Source organism: Oncorhynchus kisutch, linkage group LG5, assembly GCF_002021735.2.
Source record: "Oncorhynchus kisutch isolate 150728-3 linkage group LG5, Okis_V2, whole genome shotgun sequence".
NCBI lineage: Eukaryota > Metazoa > Chordata > Actinopteri > Salmoniformes > Salmonidae > Oncorhynchus > Oncorhynchus kisutch.
In genome coordinates this window covers 59213938-59227459 of record NC_034178.2, presented here as the reverse complement: position 1 = coordinate 59227459, position 13522 = coordinate 59213938, and the positions used below count along the sequence as shown (strand labels likewise).

At 38.3% G+C, this 13522-nt stretch overlaps 2 protein-coding genes across 3 annotated transcripts in view; both read right to left on the bottom strand.

The window, feature by feature from the left end:
- Positions 1-3119: 3119 nt before the first annotated feature.
- LOC109891350 (protein bicaudal D homolog 2) overlaps positions 3120-13522 on the bottom strand; it is a 31359-nt gene continuing 20956 nt past the window's right edge. Inside the window, exons 8-12 of one of the 2 annotated variants that reach the window (XM_031825539.1) lie at positions 6454-6593; positions 6090-6246; positions 5552-5617; positions 5358-5423; positions 3120-4894 (exon numbers count right to left, since the gene is read on the bottom strand). In XM_031825539.1, coding sequence (XP_031681399.1) covers positions 6522-6593 — 72 coding nt within the window. In that variant the 3' untranslated portion in view covers positions 3120-4894; positions 5358-5423; positions 5552-5617; positions 6090-6246; positions 6454-6521. Of the gene's footprint in view, positions 4895-5357; positions 5424-5551; positions 5618-6089; positions 6247-6453; positions 6594-8944; positions 11163-13522 lie in introns of those variants that run through there. The other variant, XM_020483821.2, reaches the window with a different exon arrangement.
- On the bottom strand, positions 4785-6255 carry LOC109891623 (caspase recruitment domain-containing protein 19). Its single transcript, XM_020484150.1, has 4 exons — positions 6090-6255; positions 5552-5617; positions 5358-5423; positions 4785-4894 (listed from the first exon to the last, which is right to left on the bottom strand). Exons 1-4 carry the CDS (start codon positions 6253-6255, stop codon positions 4785-4787), a joined length of 408 nt encoding a protein of 135 aa, XP_020339739.1.

Genomic DNA, 13522 nt, shown 5'->3' with positions numbered 1-13522 from the left:
CTAGGGCTCAGGTCCTCCGAGTGAGAGAAAGAAAGAATTAGAGAGAGCATACTTAAATTCACACAGGACACCGGATAAGACAAGAGAAGTACTCCAGATATAACAAACTGACCCTAGCCCCCCGACACATAAACTACTGCAGCATAAATACTGGAGGCTGAGACAGGAGGGGTCAGGAGACACTGTGGTCCCATCCGATGATACCCCCGGACAGGGCCAAACAAGCAGGATATAACCCCACCCACTTTGCCAAAGCACAACCCCCACACCACTAGAGGGATATCTTCAACCACTAACTGAGACAAGGCCGAGTATAGGCCACAAAGATCTCCGCAAACGGCACAACCCAAGGGGGGGCGCCAACCCAGACAGGAAGATCACATCAGTGACTCAACCCACTCAAGTGACGCACCCCTCCTAGGGATGGCATGAAAGAGCACCAGTAAGCCAGTGACTCAGCCCCTGTAATTAGGGTTAGAGGCAAAGAATCCCAGTGGAAAGAGGGGAACCGGCCAGGCAGAGACAGCAAGGGCGGTTCGTTGCTCCAGAGCCTTTCCGTTCACCCTCACACTCCTGGGCCAGACTACACTCAATGATATGATCCACTTAAGAGATGAGTCTTCAGCAAAGACTTAAAGGTTGAGACCGAGTTTGCGTATCTCACATGGGTAGGCAAAATTGAGCTCTATAGGAAAAAGCCCTACCTCCAGCTGTTTGCTTAGAAATTCTCGGGACAATTAGGAGGCCTGTGTCTTTTGACCGTAGCGTACGTGTAGGTATGTACGGCAGGATCAAATCAGAGAGATGGGTATGAGCAAGCCCATGTAATGCTTTGTAGGTTAGCAGTAAAACCTTGAAATCAGCCCTTGCCATGACAGGAAGCCACTGTAGGGAGGCTAGCACTGGAGTAATATGATCAATTTGTTTTGGTTCTAGTCAGGATTCTAGCAGCTGTATATAGCACTAACTGAAGTGTATTTAGTGCTTTATCCGGGTAGCCGGAAAGTAGAGCATTGCAGTAGTCTAACCTAGAAGTAACAAAAGCATGGATTAATTTTTCTGCATCATTTTTGGACAGAAAGTTTCTGATTTTTGTAATGTTATGTAGATGGAAAAAAGCTGTCCTTGAAACAGTCTCGATATGTTCGTCAAAAGAGAGATCAGGGTCCAGAGTAACGCGAGGTCCTTTACAGTTTTATTTGAGACGACTGTACAACCATTAAGATGAATTGTCAGATTCAACAGAAGATTTCTTTGTTTCTTGGGACCTAGAACAAGCATCTCTGTTTTGTCCGAGTTTAAAAGTAGAAAGTTTGCAGCCATCCACTTCCTTATGTCTGAAACACAGGCTTCTAGCGAGGGCAATTTTGGGGCTTAACCATGTTTCATTGAAATGTACAGCTGTGTGTCATCCGCATAGCAGTGAAAGTTATATGATCTACAGGGTTATTTTATACATATCCCAGAGCCGCTGTCATGGTGACTTTGTTCTAGAAATACTTGATGTACACACCCAGCTGCTGCGCACGCGTGCAAGAGTCTTCATTCTACTTTTAGCTCTGTACAAAAACAAGTATTTCTATATTTTTACCACCCTAGCTAAAACCCAAAGCACAGCTGTCTTAACTGCTATCGTTAATGCAGTAGAGGTTTGCAGATGTTTTTGGACTTCAGCTTATCTGGGTGTGCTGTAAACGCAGTGGTGAAAAGTACTTAATAAAAAAAATACTTTAAAGTAATACTTAAATCGTTTTTGGGGGTATCTGTACATTACTATTTATATTTGACAACTTTTACTTCACTACAATCCTAAAGAAAATAATGTACTTTTTACTCCATACATTTTCCCTGACATCCAAAAGTACTCATTATATTTTGAATGCTTAGTAGTACAGAACATGATCAAATTCACACACTTATCAAAAGAACAACCCTAATCATCCCTACTGCCTCTGATCTGGCGGAGTCACTAAACACAAATACTTAATTTGTAAATGATGTCCGAGTGTTGGTGTGCCCCTGGCTATCCGTAAATTAAAAACAGAAAATTGTGCTGTCTGGTTTTCTTAATATAAGGAATTTTAAATTAGACTTTTAGCAATTACATTTACTGTTGATACTTAAGTACTGTATATTTAAAACCAAATACTTTTATTCAAGTAGTATTTTGCTGGGTGACTTTCACTTTTACTTCAGTCATTTTCTATCATTTATTTTACTCAAGTATGACAATTGGGTCCTTTTCCACCACTGTAAATGCTTTGACCACAGCCCCATGCTAAACATGTGTACATCATTGTACAGCAGAGAATATAATCAGAGTCCTGTATGAGCCTGGGCCTACATATCGTGTGTGTATATATATATATATATTTTTTTTCAGGCAGTACTGTACAGTTTACAGTCATTAAGGGTTAAAAAATTCAAATAACTATCCCAAAATAACCAGGTTTAAGTTATCAGAGGGAACTGTGCATGCTGCCTTATATATGTAATCTCAGATCTGTCAGATACAGTATGTATAGTTAGAATTGAAATGTACATGTATATACACCACAGGATGCTGCTGAGGGGAGGACAGCTCATAATAATGGCCGGAATGGAGTGAATGAAATCAAACATATTTGACACCGTTCCAGTCATTCTGCAGCAACCATTACCACAAGCCCTTCCTCCCCAATTAAGGTGCCACCAATCTCCTGTCATATACGGTACAAAATATTAAAGGACACCTTCCTAATATTTATGGGGGTTATCCCTCCCCACCCATTGAATGGTACACATACATGTCTCAAGACTTTAAAATTATTCTTTAACCTGTCTCCTCCCTTCATCTACACTGATTGAAGTGACATCAATAGGGGATCATAGCTTTCACCTGGTCAGTCTATGTCATGGAAAGGGCAGATGTTCATAATCTTTTGTACACTCAGTGTATATATTTGTGTTGGAAGTGTGTATGTCATGCCTCATTTAGCCTTGACAGTATAATCGTTTTTATATTTTTGTAAATGAAGGACCAAATCATTTAACCCCACTTAATAGACGTTGTTTTATGCACTATATGCAGTAGAACACTTTACTACTCTGAAATGAAGTTTGTGAATAAAATACAACAATTTGTTCAGATATTGTTTTTTTATTGTCCATGCATGGAAAGGCTAATGAAGGCACTTGAGAGACTAAGACAGTCTGTGGGGAGACTCCTACCTTCCACTTTTAGACATAAAAAGAGTAGATATTACTGGTGTATCACAATTCTATGTCTACACATGGATTATATCTGGTAGGTTACATGTGTATTTAACATGATGTTCCCTACTATAAAACAGTATAAGCCTTATAATCTACTTCCCCCATTAACAATATTGACCTTAACAAACTAAACATAATTACAGCAAGTTAGTGAACAAAGGCTTCATGCATGTGTAAGACAAAACATAAGACATGTTGGTTAGAGAAGGCTTTGAAAATTCTTAAAATTTGAGAAAAGTGAGAGAGAAATAGACTCAGAGGTGAAACAACACGGTTGAGACCTGAAATGTATTAATTTGTATTGTTTTTTTAGTGGGCATAATAAAAAAAGAACACTTTCAAAAAGAGTGACTTAGTACTATTTTCACTCAAAAAATATTTAAAGATGGAATCCGCAGTAGGGGAAACAGCGCTACTGTCCGCCACACCGCCATTGTTTTGTTGGCGAACCGGAGGTAAGGAGCCTCACACCAAAATAAAAATGCAGAAGATATTCTGCTGTTCTATTACACGTCCAATGATGTCAGAGAGTAAAAACTGTGTTTGTTGTTTACAGTAACCTCTTTGTTGTGGCAAACGGACATAGCAGTTTCACCATGAAGGATTCCAGCTTTAAACATGGGGAGATAAGTCAATCACTATAACGTGATAGTTCTAGTGAACATATTGCAATCTCTCTGATATCGCTAGGTCACACATTCATTAAACTATGCCTAGATATACAAACATAGTGGACCTGGATTCATCTAATGTAAAGACATTATGTGGTGGACATTTAGCCCAAGCCAAACACTGGGCACATATTATAACATTGTTATTACATTTGTGTTTCTCATAATCTCCCTGACAACAGAGACATTATCACAAAACAAATAGCAATACATTTAGTGCTTGGTTGTTTTTTTCTTGAACAAATTAAACATATCATCTTATAAATACACCAAATAAATGTATGTTTTCTAATGTCAATCCCCTGAGTATACTGAGCAGTACAACACATACCCTGGAAAAGGTTCCGGATTTAAAGTGAGCCTGGTCTCTGGGTATTCTGTACAAACCCCTACATGTCTACTGTGTCCACGCCACACAAATTAAGATGAATGCAGACAGAATCTCTGATGCTATTCAGTAACAGAGGCTTACATTTAGTGTAATAATAGTTGCTTTCACCAGAGAAGAGGCATGTCTATAACTAACCATTATTAGGACAATGAAAGTCCATAAAAACAGAGCTGTATGAAAAATTGTCAGCGAAAGTAAGATCCTTAAACCCAAAAGATAGATATATATATATAGTATTTACAGAGTTGTAAAAAAACAATGACTTTGAGCTTAGAGCTTTAATTAAGGCCCTACTGAGACGAATCGAATAGAGCCCAACCAAGCTGTACTAACCATAGTTGCTGTAACTATCAGAGTTTGGTTCAGGCTGGCACGGTAGTGTGAAAAGGGTGTAGTGTAGTGTGGATGTCCGGAAGCACCTCTGGAGTGTGTGTTCTGATGTGCTGGTGGTGTTGGAGACACACCCACTACTTCCTGATGGGGTCTTCAGTGTACCATATGAGAACCTCTCGGGCTCGTCGACCCAATCCAAGAGCAGCCATGCCAAGAGCCCTGCTGCCCCTTGTTACTTTGGCCTCTGCAGGACAACACATGGACGGTTCAACTTTGTTTTATTCCCCAACAAATAATCATGATAGCATTGACAACTTCAACCTAATGAAAATTGAATAGGTGTAAAAGCCCAAAACCAATGAAAAAGCTTGCCCTGTCAGGTATGAGATGCAAACACTAGAGCGTTTTAAATTACATAAAAATACACTTTTTAAAATCGGTGATGTTATTGTTTTAGACATCCTTTGTGTTTTGTTATTTTTCTCATTCTTTTCACTGCTTCTTCCTTGTTTGTTTCATTGTAAAGTGTCATCCGATTGCACTTTAAATAAAGTTTGATTTGTCATAACATGAAGATAAAATGTTATGCTTGATTTTTCTTTTTTTAAAGTCTACAGGAGTACAGACGAGCTGTAAAAATGTATGATTTCTGGTGTTCCTACTGGTCTGTTTTCTTTGGGAAATAAAAAAAAACTAATTTTACTCACCGCCATAGTAATGTAGTAGAGCCACCCCAACTGCAACACTGAAACAACTCAGGAAGAACATATGGCCTGGAGAGGGAAGAGAGAGCAGAAGACAGTATGTGAGAAAGAGAGGTATGTACCGTAAAGGGCATGTGTGTTTACAGTACATGTGTTGGTAAGTGACAGAGTGTGCACTTTCTGTGAGTATAGCTTACCTCTGTCGTTTAGCACATATCTCTGCTGAGTGGGTGAGGCTGCAGTCGTGAACGGGTCTATAGAATCTGGGAAAGAGATTGCAAAATGTCAGCGATAACATCATCCTCACTCAATCAAATCACATTTTATTTGTCACATGTTTTTTGTTTTTTTTACCTTTATTTAACCAGGCAAGTCAGTTAAGAACAAATTCTTATTTTCAATGACGGCCTAGGAACAGTGGGTTAACTGCCTGTTCAGGGGCAGAACGACAGATTTGTACCTTGTCAGCTCGGGGGTTTGAACTTGCAACCTTCCAGTTACTAGTCCAACGCTCTAACCACTAGGCTACCCTGCCGCCAAATACAACACTTATAGGCTTTACAGTGAAATGCTTACTTACAAGCCCTTAACCAACAATGCACAGTTAATAAAAATAAGTATTAAGAAAGTATTTACTAAAATAAACTGGAGTAAAAAAAAAGGTATTTTGGTGTGAATAATAATGAGAGCAAATGTCAGATCTCCAGTGACTGATTGACAGTCGGAGAGACTAACCTCTGAGGCGGAGACGCGTGGGTAGGCTGAAGTACACCTCTTCCACATGCAGGTGAAGTGCCCGGTAGAACTCCCGGCAGGCCTCTTCACCTTTCCCCTGCAGGTGAGCCAGGAGCTCGGCCAGTCGGACGCAGGTGGGCACATCAAGGTCCCTAAACTGGATCATCAAATCATATTCAGCATTCCAGGAATTCAGAAACACATTTTCTGTGAACGCTAGCCTATTACTCAATTTTAACATTGTGTTACAGTCTGTCTGGCGCTGGTCTGACAATGAAACAAGTAGTCATTCTCGGACTCTTAGTACCAGTGGAAGTTACCACTACCCTGGGTCAAAATTATTTTACTGGGGAGCAAGACTCACTTTGGTGGCCTCCTTGTCTGTGAGGATCTGCGGGTAGATCCTGTTGAGCTGCAGGATGAGCTTATCCACTAGTTCTGTGTCCAGGCGACGGTCTGCCCTAAGGAACCGACTGTCCTCCAGCAGCTGGTCATGGAAGCTGTCTGACAGTCACATTGGAATGAATCACAACATGAACATTATAATAATACAATGGGAAGACATGAGGATCACACAGTTCATATTTGGGCAAGGATATGGAATGATTGACTCCCTAAATGAGGATATGGGATATACAGTATAAACAAACTAGGACAGTGAAATCTCAAAATATGCTACTAGAGTCAAAGTTTGAAGAGGCATTTACAGCTGAATTAAATCTAGTTACATTTTTTACATTTGGAACGTTTTGACAGAATAGGTAGGCTATGCCAGGTCGACATTGATTGTCTGGACATGGCTTGTCCTAAAATAGCCAAGTACACGTAGTGACTCTAGGGTGAAATGTAAGTTAAATGCCTTGTGCCTTGCTGGCTGCTCTCGGGCACATGATTTTCTTCGGTAGCCTATACTTGCCTCTTAAGAAAATGTGTTGAATTCAGCTCAGTCTGTGTGTGTCTAATGCTAGTAATGTACAGTATCTTTTTGTGTTAGAATGTGTCAAAGGGTAGGGTACAGCAACTTGTGATATCATGTTACATTAGTTCAAAGGCAGGCGCGAGGTGTAGCCTACACCAGAAACAATGTTGCTTAGAAATAGACGTATCTGCCGGGAACACTACACGTTGCAAAGGGTTAGGCTACCAAGTGTTAGCACGATAGCAAACATTACATCAGAAGTTGGAAGTGCCATGTCATTGCCATTCAAAACTCTCGAAAAGACAAGGAAGAAGCTGTCCACTTGTTGACAACCATGCTCTCCCGCCCAGACTGGTTACGTTACATTCAAGCACAATATCATGTGGGTAAGTGTAAATGATACAATTAATTTTAAAAACATATCCATGGCATAAAAACAGAAAATACACTAGTACTATATTATAAGAAGTCTCCGCCAAACCTCCCATTGTGGAGTCGCTTCTGTTCTTTGTTAGGACCCTCCCTCGAGATCATCAACCCGGTGTTCACTAGTTACCACAGCCACGAAGTCATAATTATGGCTAAACCCGCGTATTTCTACAAATGATCTTCTTAACAACTTTGTGGCTGGGGTAACTAGTGACAACCCATCAATCCAACACAACTGCAGGGAGTGGCTATAACTTCCCCGGAAATGCCCAATACCACGTATCCATGACTAAATGTATCAAAGGTACACATTGAATATAAAGTAGCCTAACTTTCGGTTATTTCAGTGAGATTTAACATCCATAATGCGGGATATGTCAAAAAGTTGTAAATGCTAAGAAAATGTGTTATGATTTGATCTCGTTTGATTTACAGTAAGGCCCAATATCACGCATTTTAGGATTAAGCTATTATGGCTATATTTGTATTGACTAATGCATGTTGGAAAACTTCCTAAATGAATACACAGGTAATTTTAGAGGGACACATTGAATGACTGAAGCATACATATGATTAGATAGTGAAGATACTGTAGAATAGATCAATAAACACACACACACACACACATTCACATTTGTTGTTGTTGTTTTGGCTCTGTACTCCAACACTTTGGATTTGAAAATATACAATGACTATGAGGTTAAAGTGCTTTAATTTGAGGGAATTTTCATCCATACTTTGAGGGACCAAAAATATTAGGACAAATTCACTTTTGTGTGTATAAAATTAGTAAAAAGTGAGGTATTTTGTCCCATATTCATAACGCACAATGATTACACCAAGCTTGTGACTGGTGGATGCATTTGCTGTTTGTTTTGGTTGTGTTTCAGATCATTTGGTGCAGAAATGAATGGTAAATAATGTCTTGTAATTTTGGAGTCACTTATATTGTAAATAAGAATATAATATGTTTCTAAACACTCCTACATGAATATGGATGATTCCATAATTATAGATAACCCTGAAAAAATTGTGAATAATGATGAATGAGAAAGTTACAAAGGCATAAATATCATACCCCCTCAAAATTCTAACCTCACACTATTGTAATGGTGAGAGGTTAGCATGTCTTGGGGGTTTGATATTTATGTGTCTGTAACTTTCTCACTCATCATTATTCACAATTCACTCAGGATTATCTGAGCTATGAATATGGGACCAAATACTTAACTTTTTACTATTATACACATACTGTATAAGTGAATTGGTACCCTAAAATGAGAGGACTATGTACAAAAAGTACTCTAATTTCTAAACGGTTCACTCGATATGATTGAAAATACCCTCAAATTAAAGATGACAGTCTGCACTTTAACCTCATAGGATAACTTCATTGTATCCTTTAACATCCAAAGTGCTGGAGTACAGAGCCAAAACAACAAAACATTTGTAACTGTCCTAATACTTTTGCAGCTCACACTATATAAAATATAATCCCAACACCACATTAAGACTAAAGTGAAGTTTATTTGGCATACCTTTAGGCAGAATAAAGACTAAAGTGAAGTTTATTTGGCATACCTTTAGGCAGAATAAAGGTAACTATGAAACATGCACCTTGCCAGTGCAACATCATCATCATACAGGTAGGCTGTTGACTTCTATTGAGCACACATCTCACCTACCATCTCCATCCAGAGTCTCTTGAAGACGACATGAAAAAAGGCATCGATATGGTATCAATATGGCAATAATCATAATCCACATTATCGACAATGCCAACATACATGACATTGTTTAAAAATAAATACAAACAAGTGAAGTTATTTAGTACAAAGATATACAACTCAGTTAGGATCAAGATTGTGAGTAAGAAGTAGTAGTAAAATGTAACAATAGCATCAGCAGACAAACAGACAGAGAATGTTTATACTGTGTTTCTATATCGATTGCGTTCAAATTGCACTTGTAAAAAAAGAGAATCCCAAATGTAACTTTTATTGCATCAACAATAAATTAAATGGCACTGCAGATGTGTTCATGACTTAACTTAGTCTGTTTGTTGAAATCACAACAACACTTTTAGAGGATGTAAAAAGGGCTCATAAAATTGCATTAAAACAGACAATACAAAAAGTCTCCACCATAGTCGCCTGAACTTTGCCATACAAAGGTAGAGTATAAATAAGTATTTGCATTAGTAATCTCTCCCTCAGCCATCATCGAAAACGCTCTGAACCACTATTAACTAGGCAGCCAAAGTTAACTGCTGTGGTATCATTACTCTTAAAATAAGGTTTACCGATTAATAATAAACATAATAATAGCCCCTAAATTTGCAACTCTGCATGCTTGCAGGATCGCAGAATCACTTCACACAATTCACCACAGTTCCTATTATTTTCCTCAATCTGTTATTGACTGGGGTCATAACCTCTCACCACAATTCTCAAAGACATAGAAAACATTCAAATCTAAATGTAGCTTCTCTTTTGTGAACAGAACAAACTACTAGTCAAAATTAAATCCAGATTCTCTTTTGTGAACAGAACAAACTACTAGTCAAAATTAAATCCAGATTCTCTTTTGTGAACAGAACAAACTACTAGTCAAAATTAAATCCAGATTCTCTTTTGTGGACAGAACAAACTACTAGTCAAAATTAAATCCAGATTCTCTTTTGTGGACAGAACAAACTACTAGTCAAAATTAAATCCAGATTCTCTTTTGTGGACAGAACAAACTACTGGTCTAAACTAAGGCCAGAAAGTACCCACTGGGCACACACTGGTTGAATGTCCTGCTGGAACATCCTGCTCTCACTGGTTAACTTTTTTAAGCACATTATCAATATGTGACAAGATTTGAAAAAAAGAGAGAAAAAACGAATTCCAATTTAAGATGTTCATCTATGTGCTTGTAGAGAATGTCTGTTAGCTTGTGAGTCCTATTGAATATTGACCCCAGAGAAAACTGGAGAAAGTTAGTTCCTATGACTTTGCTGCTTTGCTCTCCATGGAAATGGTGTTATCAATCTGACAGTTATATAATGACAAAAGCTCAAATATTTAAATGACTAATTAATGCTCCAATGACCAAACATGTAACAATTCTTAAAAGCGTATGAACACCTCACACATTCACTGAGGTGTGAATTACAAGCAAAAAAAGAGAAATAAAAAGACATGAAAAGTATGCAGTCATCAGGGGAAACATAGACAGAATAATACCAGTATAGTGGTGGACAATGTGGGATGAGTGACTTAATCACAATGGGGGGTCAAACTGTTGGTCATGCCCACAGAAATAGACCTAGATATCTCTATGGTCATTCCCACAGAAATATACCTATATATCTTTATGGTCATTCCCACAGAAATAGACCTAGATATCTCTATGGTCATGCCCACAGAAATAGACCTAGATATCTCTATGGTTATGTCCACAGAAATAGACCTAGATATCTCTATGGTCATCATACCCATGAGTCTTCGTTGTTTCCTGCAGCCACACCAAGATACCAAACCCCTGGGGATTTCACGCGTCTGTAAAGGTCAAGAGTGTGTGTGTGTTGTGTGTGTGTGTGTGTGTGTGTGCACAGAAACAAAGTCCTCACACTACAGCAGTACGTGTCTCTGACATTTGTCTCAGGCCAGGAGGGGACACTGAAGTAATCATCGGCAAGGTGACTGTCAACCTTTGAAGGACACGGCTTGATTAAATTACTGTAAAATAGAGAGATAAGAAAATTATATTAAAATCTGAGGGTTAGATAATCATCTGGCCAGTCTTCATTTGATAAATCTTGTTTGATTAAACGGTTATCTATGTTAGTGGCAGTGGGGAGTCAATGGGGTCAAGAGGATGGTTAGTCATGTACAGTGCAGGCCTGCTGGCTGCAGGAAGCAGAGGACTCAGGTATGGTATTGTATTCACATGCAGGTTAGAGGATTGATAATGATTTAGGAGATGAGTTTTTAGATGACAGGTTAGAGAAGATGATGAGGAGGGTGGGTTGACAATTGGGTGATAGCGTTATAAGAGAACAGCAGGAGGTATATTATACAGTCCTCAGTAGAGTACATAGTCCTCATTAGAGTAGAGTATATAGTCCTCAGTAGAGTACATAGTCCTCATTAGAGTAGAGTATATAGTCCTCAGTAGAGTAGAGTATATAGTCCTCAGTATAGTATACCGTCCTCAGTAGAGTAGAGTATATAGTCCTCATTAGAGTATTTAGTCCTCAGTAGAGTATATAGTCCTCATTAGAGTAGAGTATATAGTCAGTGGAGTAGAGTATATAGTCCTCAGTAGAGTATACAGCCCTCAGTAGAGTAGAGTATATAGTCCTTAGTAGAGTATAGTCCTCATTAGATTTGAGTATATAGTCCTCAGTAGAGTAGAGTATATAGTCCTCATTAGACTATATAGTCCTCAGTAGAGTAGAGCATATTTCTCATGAGAGTAGAGTATATAGTCCTCAGTAGAGTAGAGTATATAGTCCTCAGTAGAGTAGAGTATATAGTCCTCATTAGAGTAGAGTATATAGTCCTCAGTAGAGTAGAGTATATAGTCCTCAGTAGAGTACATAGTCCTCATTAGAGTATATAGTCCTCAGTAGAGTATATAGTCCTCAGTAGAGTAGAGTATATTGTCCTCAGTAGAGTATACAGTCCTCAGTAGAGTATATAGTTCTCATTAGAGTAGAGTATATAGTCCTCAGTAGAGTATATAGTCCTCATTAGAGTATATAGTCCTCATTCGAGTATATAGTCCTCAGTAGAGTAGAGTATATAGTCCTCAGTAGATTATATAGTCCTCATTCGAGTAGAGTATATAGTCCTCATAAGAGTAGAGTATATAGTCCTCATTAGAGTATATAGTCCTCAGTAGAGTAGAGTATATTGTCCTCAGTAGAGTGTACAGTCCTTAGTAGAGTAGAGTATATAGTTCTCATTAGAGTAGAGTATATAGTCCTCAGTAGAGTATACAGTCCTCAGTAGAGTAGAGTATATAGTCCTCATTAGAGTAGAGTATATAGTCCGCAGTAGTGTATATAGTCCTCATTCGAGTAGAATATATAGTCCTCATTAGAGTAGAGTATATAGTCCTCATTAGAGTAGAGTATATAGTCCTCATTCGAGTAGAGTATATAGTCCTCATTATAGTAGAGTATATAGTCCTCATTAGAGTATATAGTCCTCAGTAGAGTAGAGTATATTGTCCTCAGTAGAGTATACAGTCCTCAGTAGAGTATATCATTTTCATTAGAGTGGAGTATATAGTCCTCAGTAGAGTATACAGTCCTCAGTAGAGTATATAGTCCTCAGTAGAGTATAGTCCTCATTAGATTGGAGTATATAGTCCTCATTAGAGTAGAGTATATAGTCCTCATTAGAGTATTTAGTCCTCAGTAGAGTATATAGTCCTCATTAGAGTAGAGTATATAGTCTTTCATTAGAGTAGAGTATATAGTTAGCGGAGTAGAGTATATAGTCCTCAGTAAAGTATACAGCCCTCAGTAGAGTAGAGTATATAGTCCTTAGTAGAGTATAGTCCTCATTAGATTAGAGTATATAGTCCTCATTAGAGTAGAGTATATAGTCCTCCTTAGAGTATATAGTCCTCAGTAGAGTATATAGTCCTCATTAGAGTAGAGTATATAGTCCTCATTAGAGTAGAGTATATAGTCCTCAGTAGAGTATATAGTCCTCATTAGAGTAGAGTATACAGTCCTCAGTAGAGTATATAGTTATCATTAGAGTAGAGTATATAGTCCTCAGTAGAGTATACAGTCCTCATTCGAGTAGAGTATATAGTCCTCATAAGAGTAGAGTATATAGTCCTCATTAGAGTATATAGTCCTCAGTAGAGTATACAGTCCTTAGTAGAGTAGAGTATATAGTTCTCATAAGAGTAGAGTATATAGTCCTCATTAGAGTATATAGTTATCATTAGAGTAGAGTATATTGTCCTCAGTAGAGTAGAGTATACAGTCCTCAGTAGAGTAGAGTATATAGTCCTCAGTAGAGTAGAGTATATAGTCCTCAGTAGAGTAGAGTATATGGAGTTTCTAATCCTCAGT

Coding starts and splice junctions, on each gene's coding strand:
- LOC109891623 (XM_020484150.1), bottom strand. CDS start 6,255: ATGATCCAGTTTAGGGACCTTGATGTGCCCACCTGCGTCCGACTGGCC. Junction 5,618..6,089: donor CACGCGTCTCCGCCTCAGAG/GTTAGTCTCTCC, acceptor TCTCTTTCCCAG/ATTCTATAGACCCGTTCACG. Junction 4,895..5,357: donor TCTACTACATTACTATGGCG/GTGAGTAAAATT, acceptor GTTGTCCTGCAG/AGGCCAAAGTAACAAGGGGC.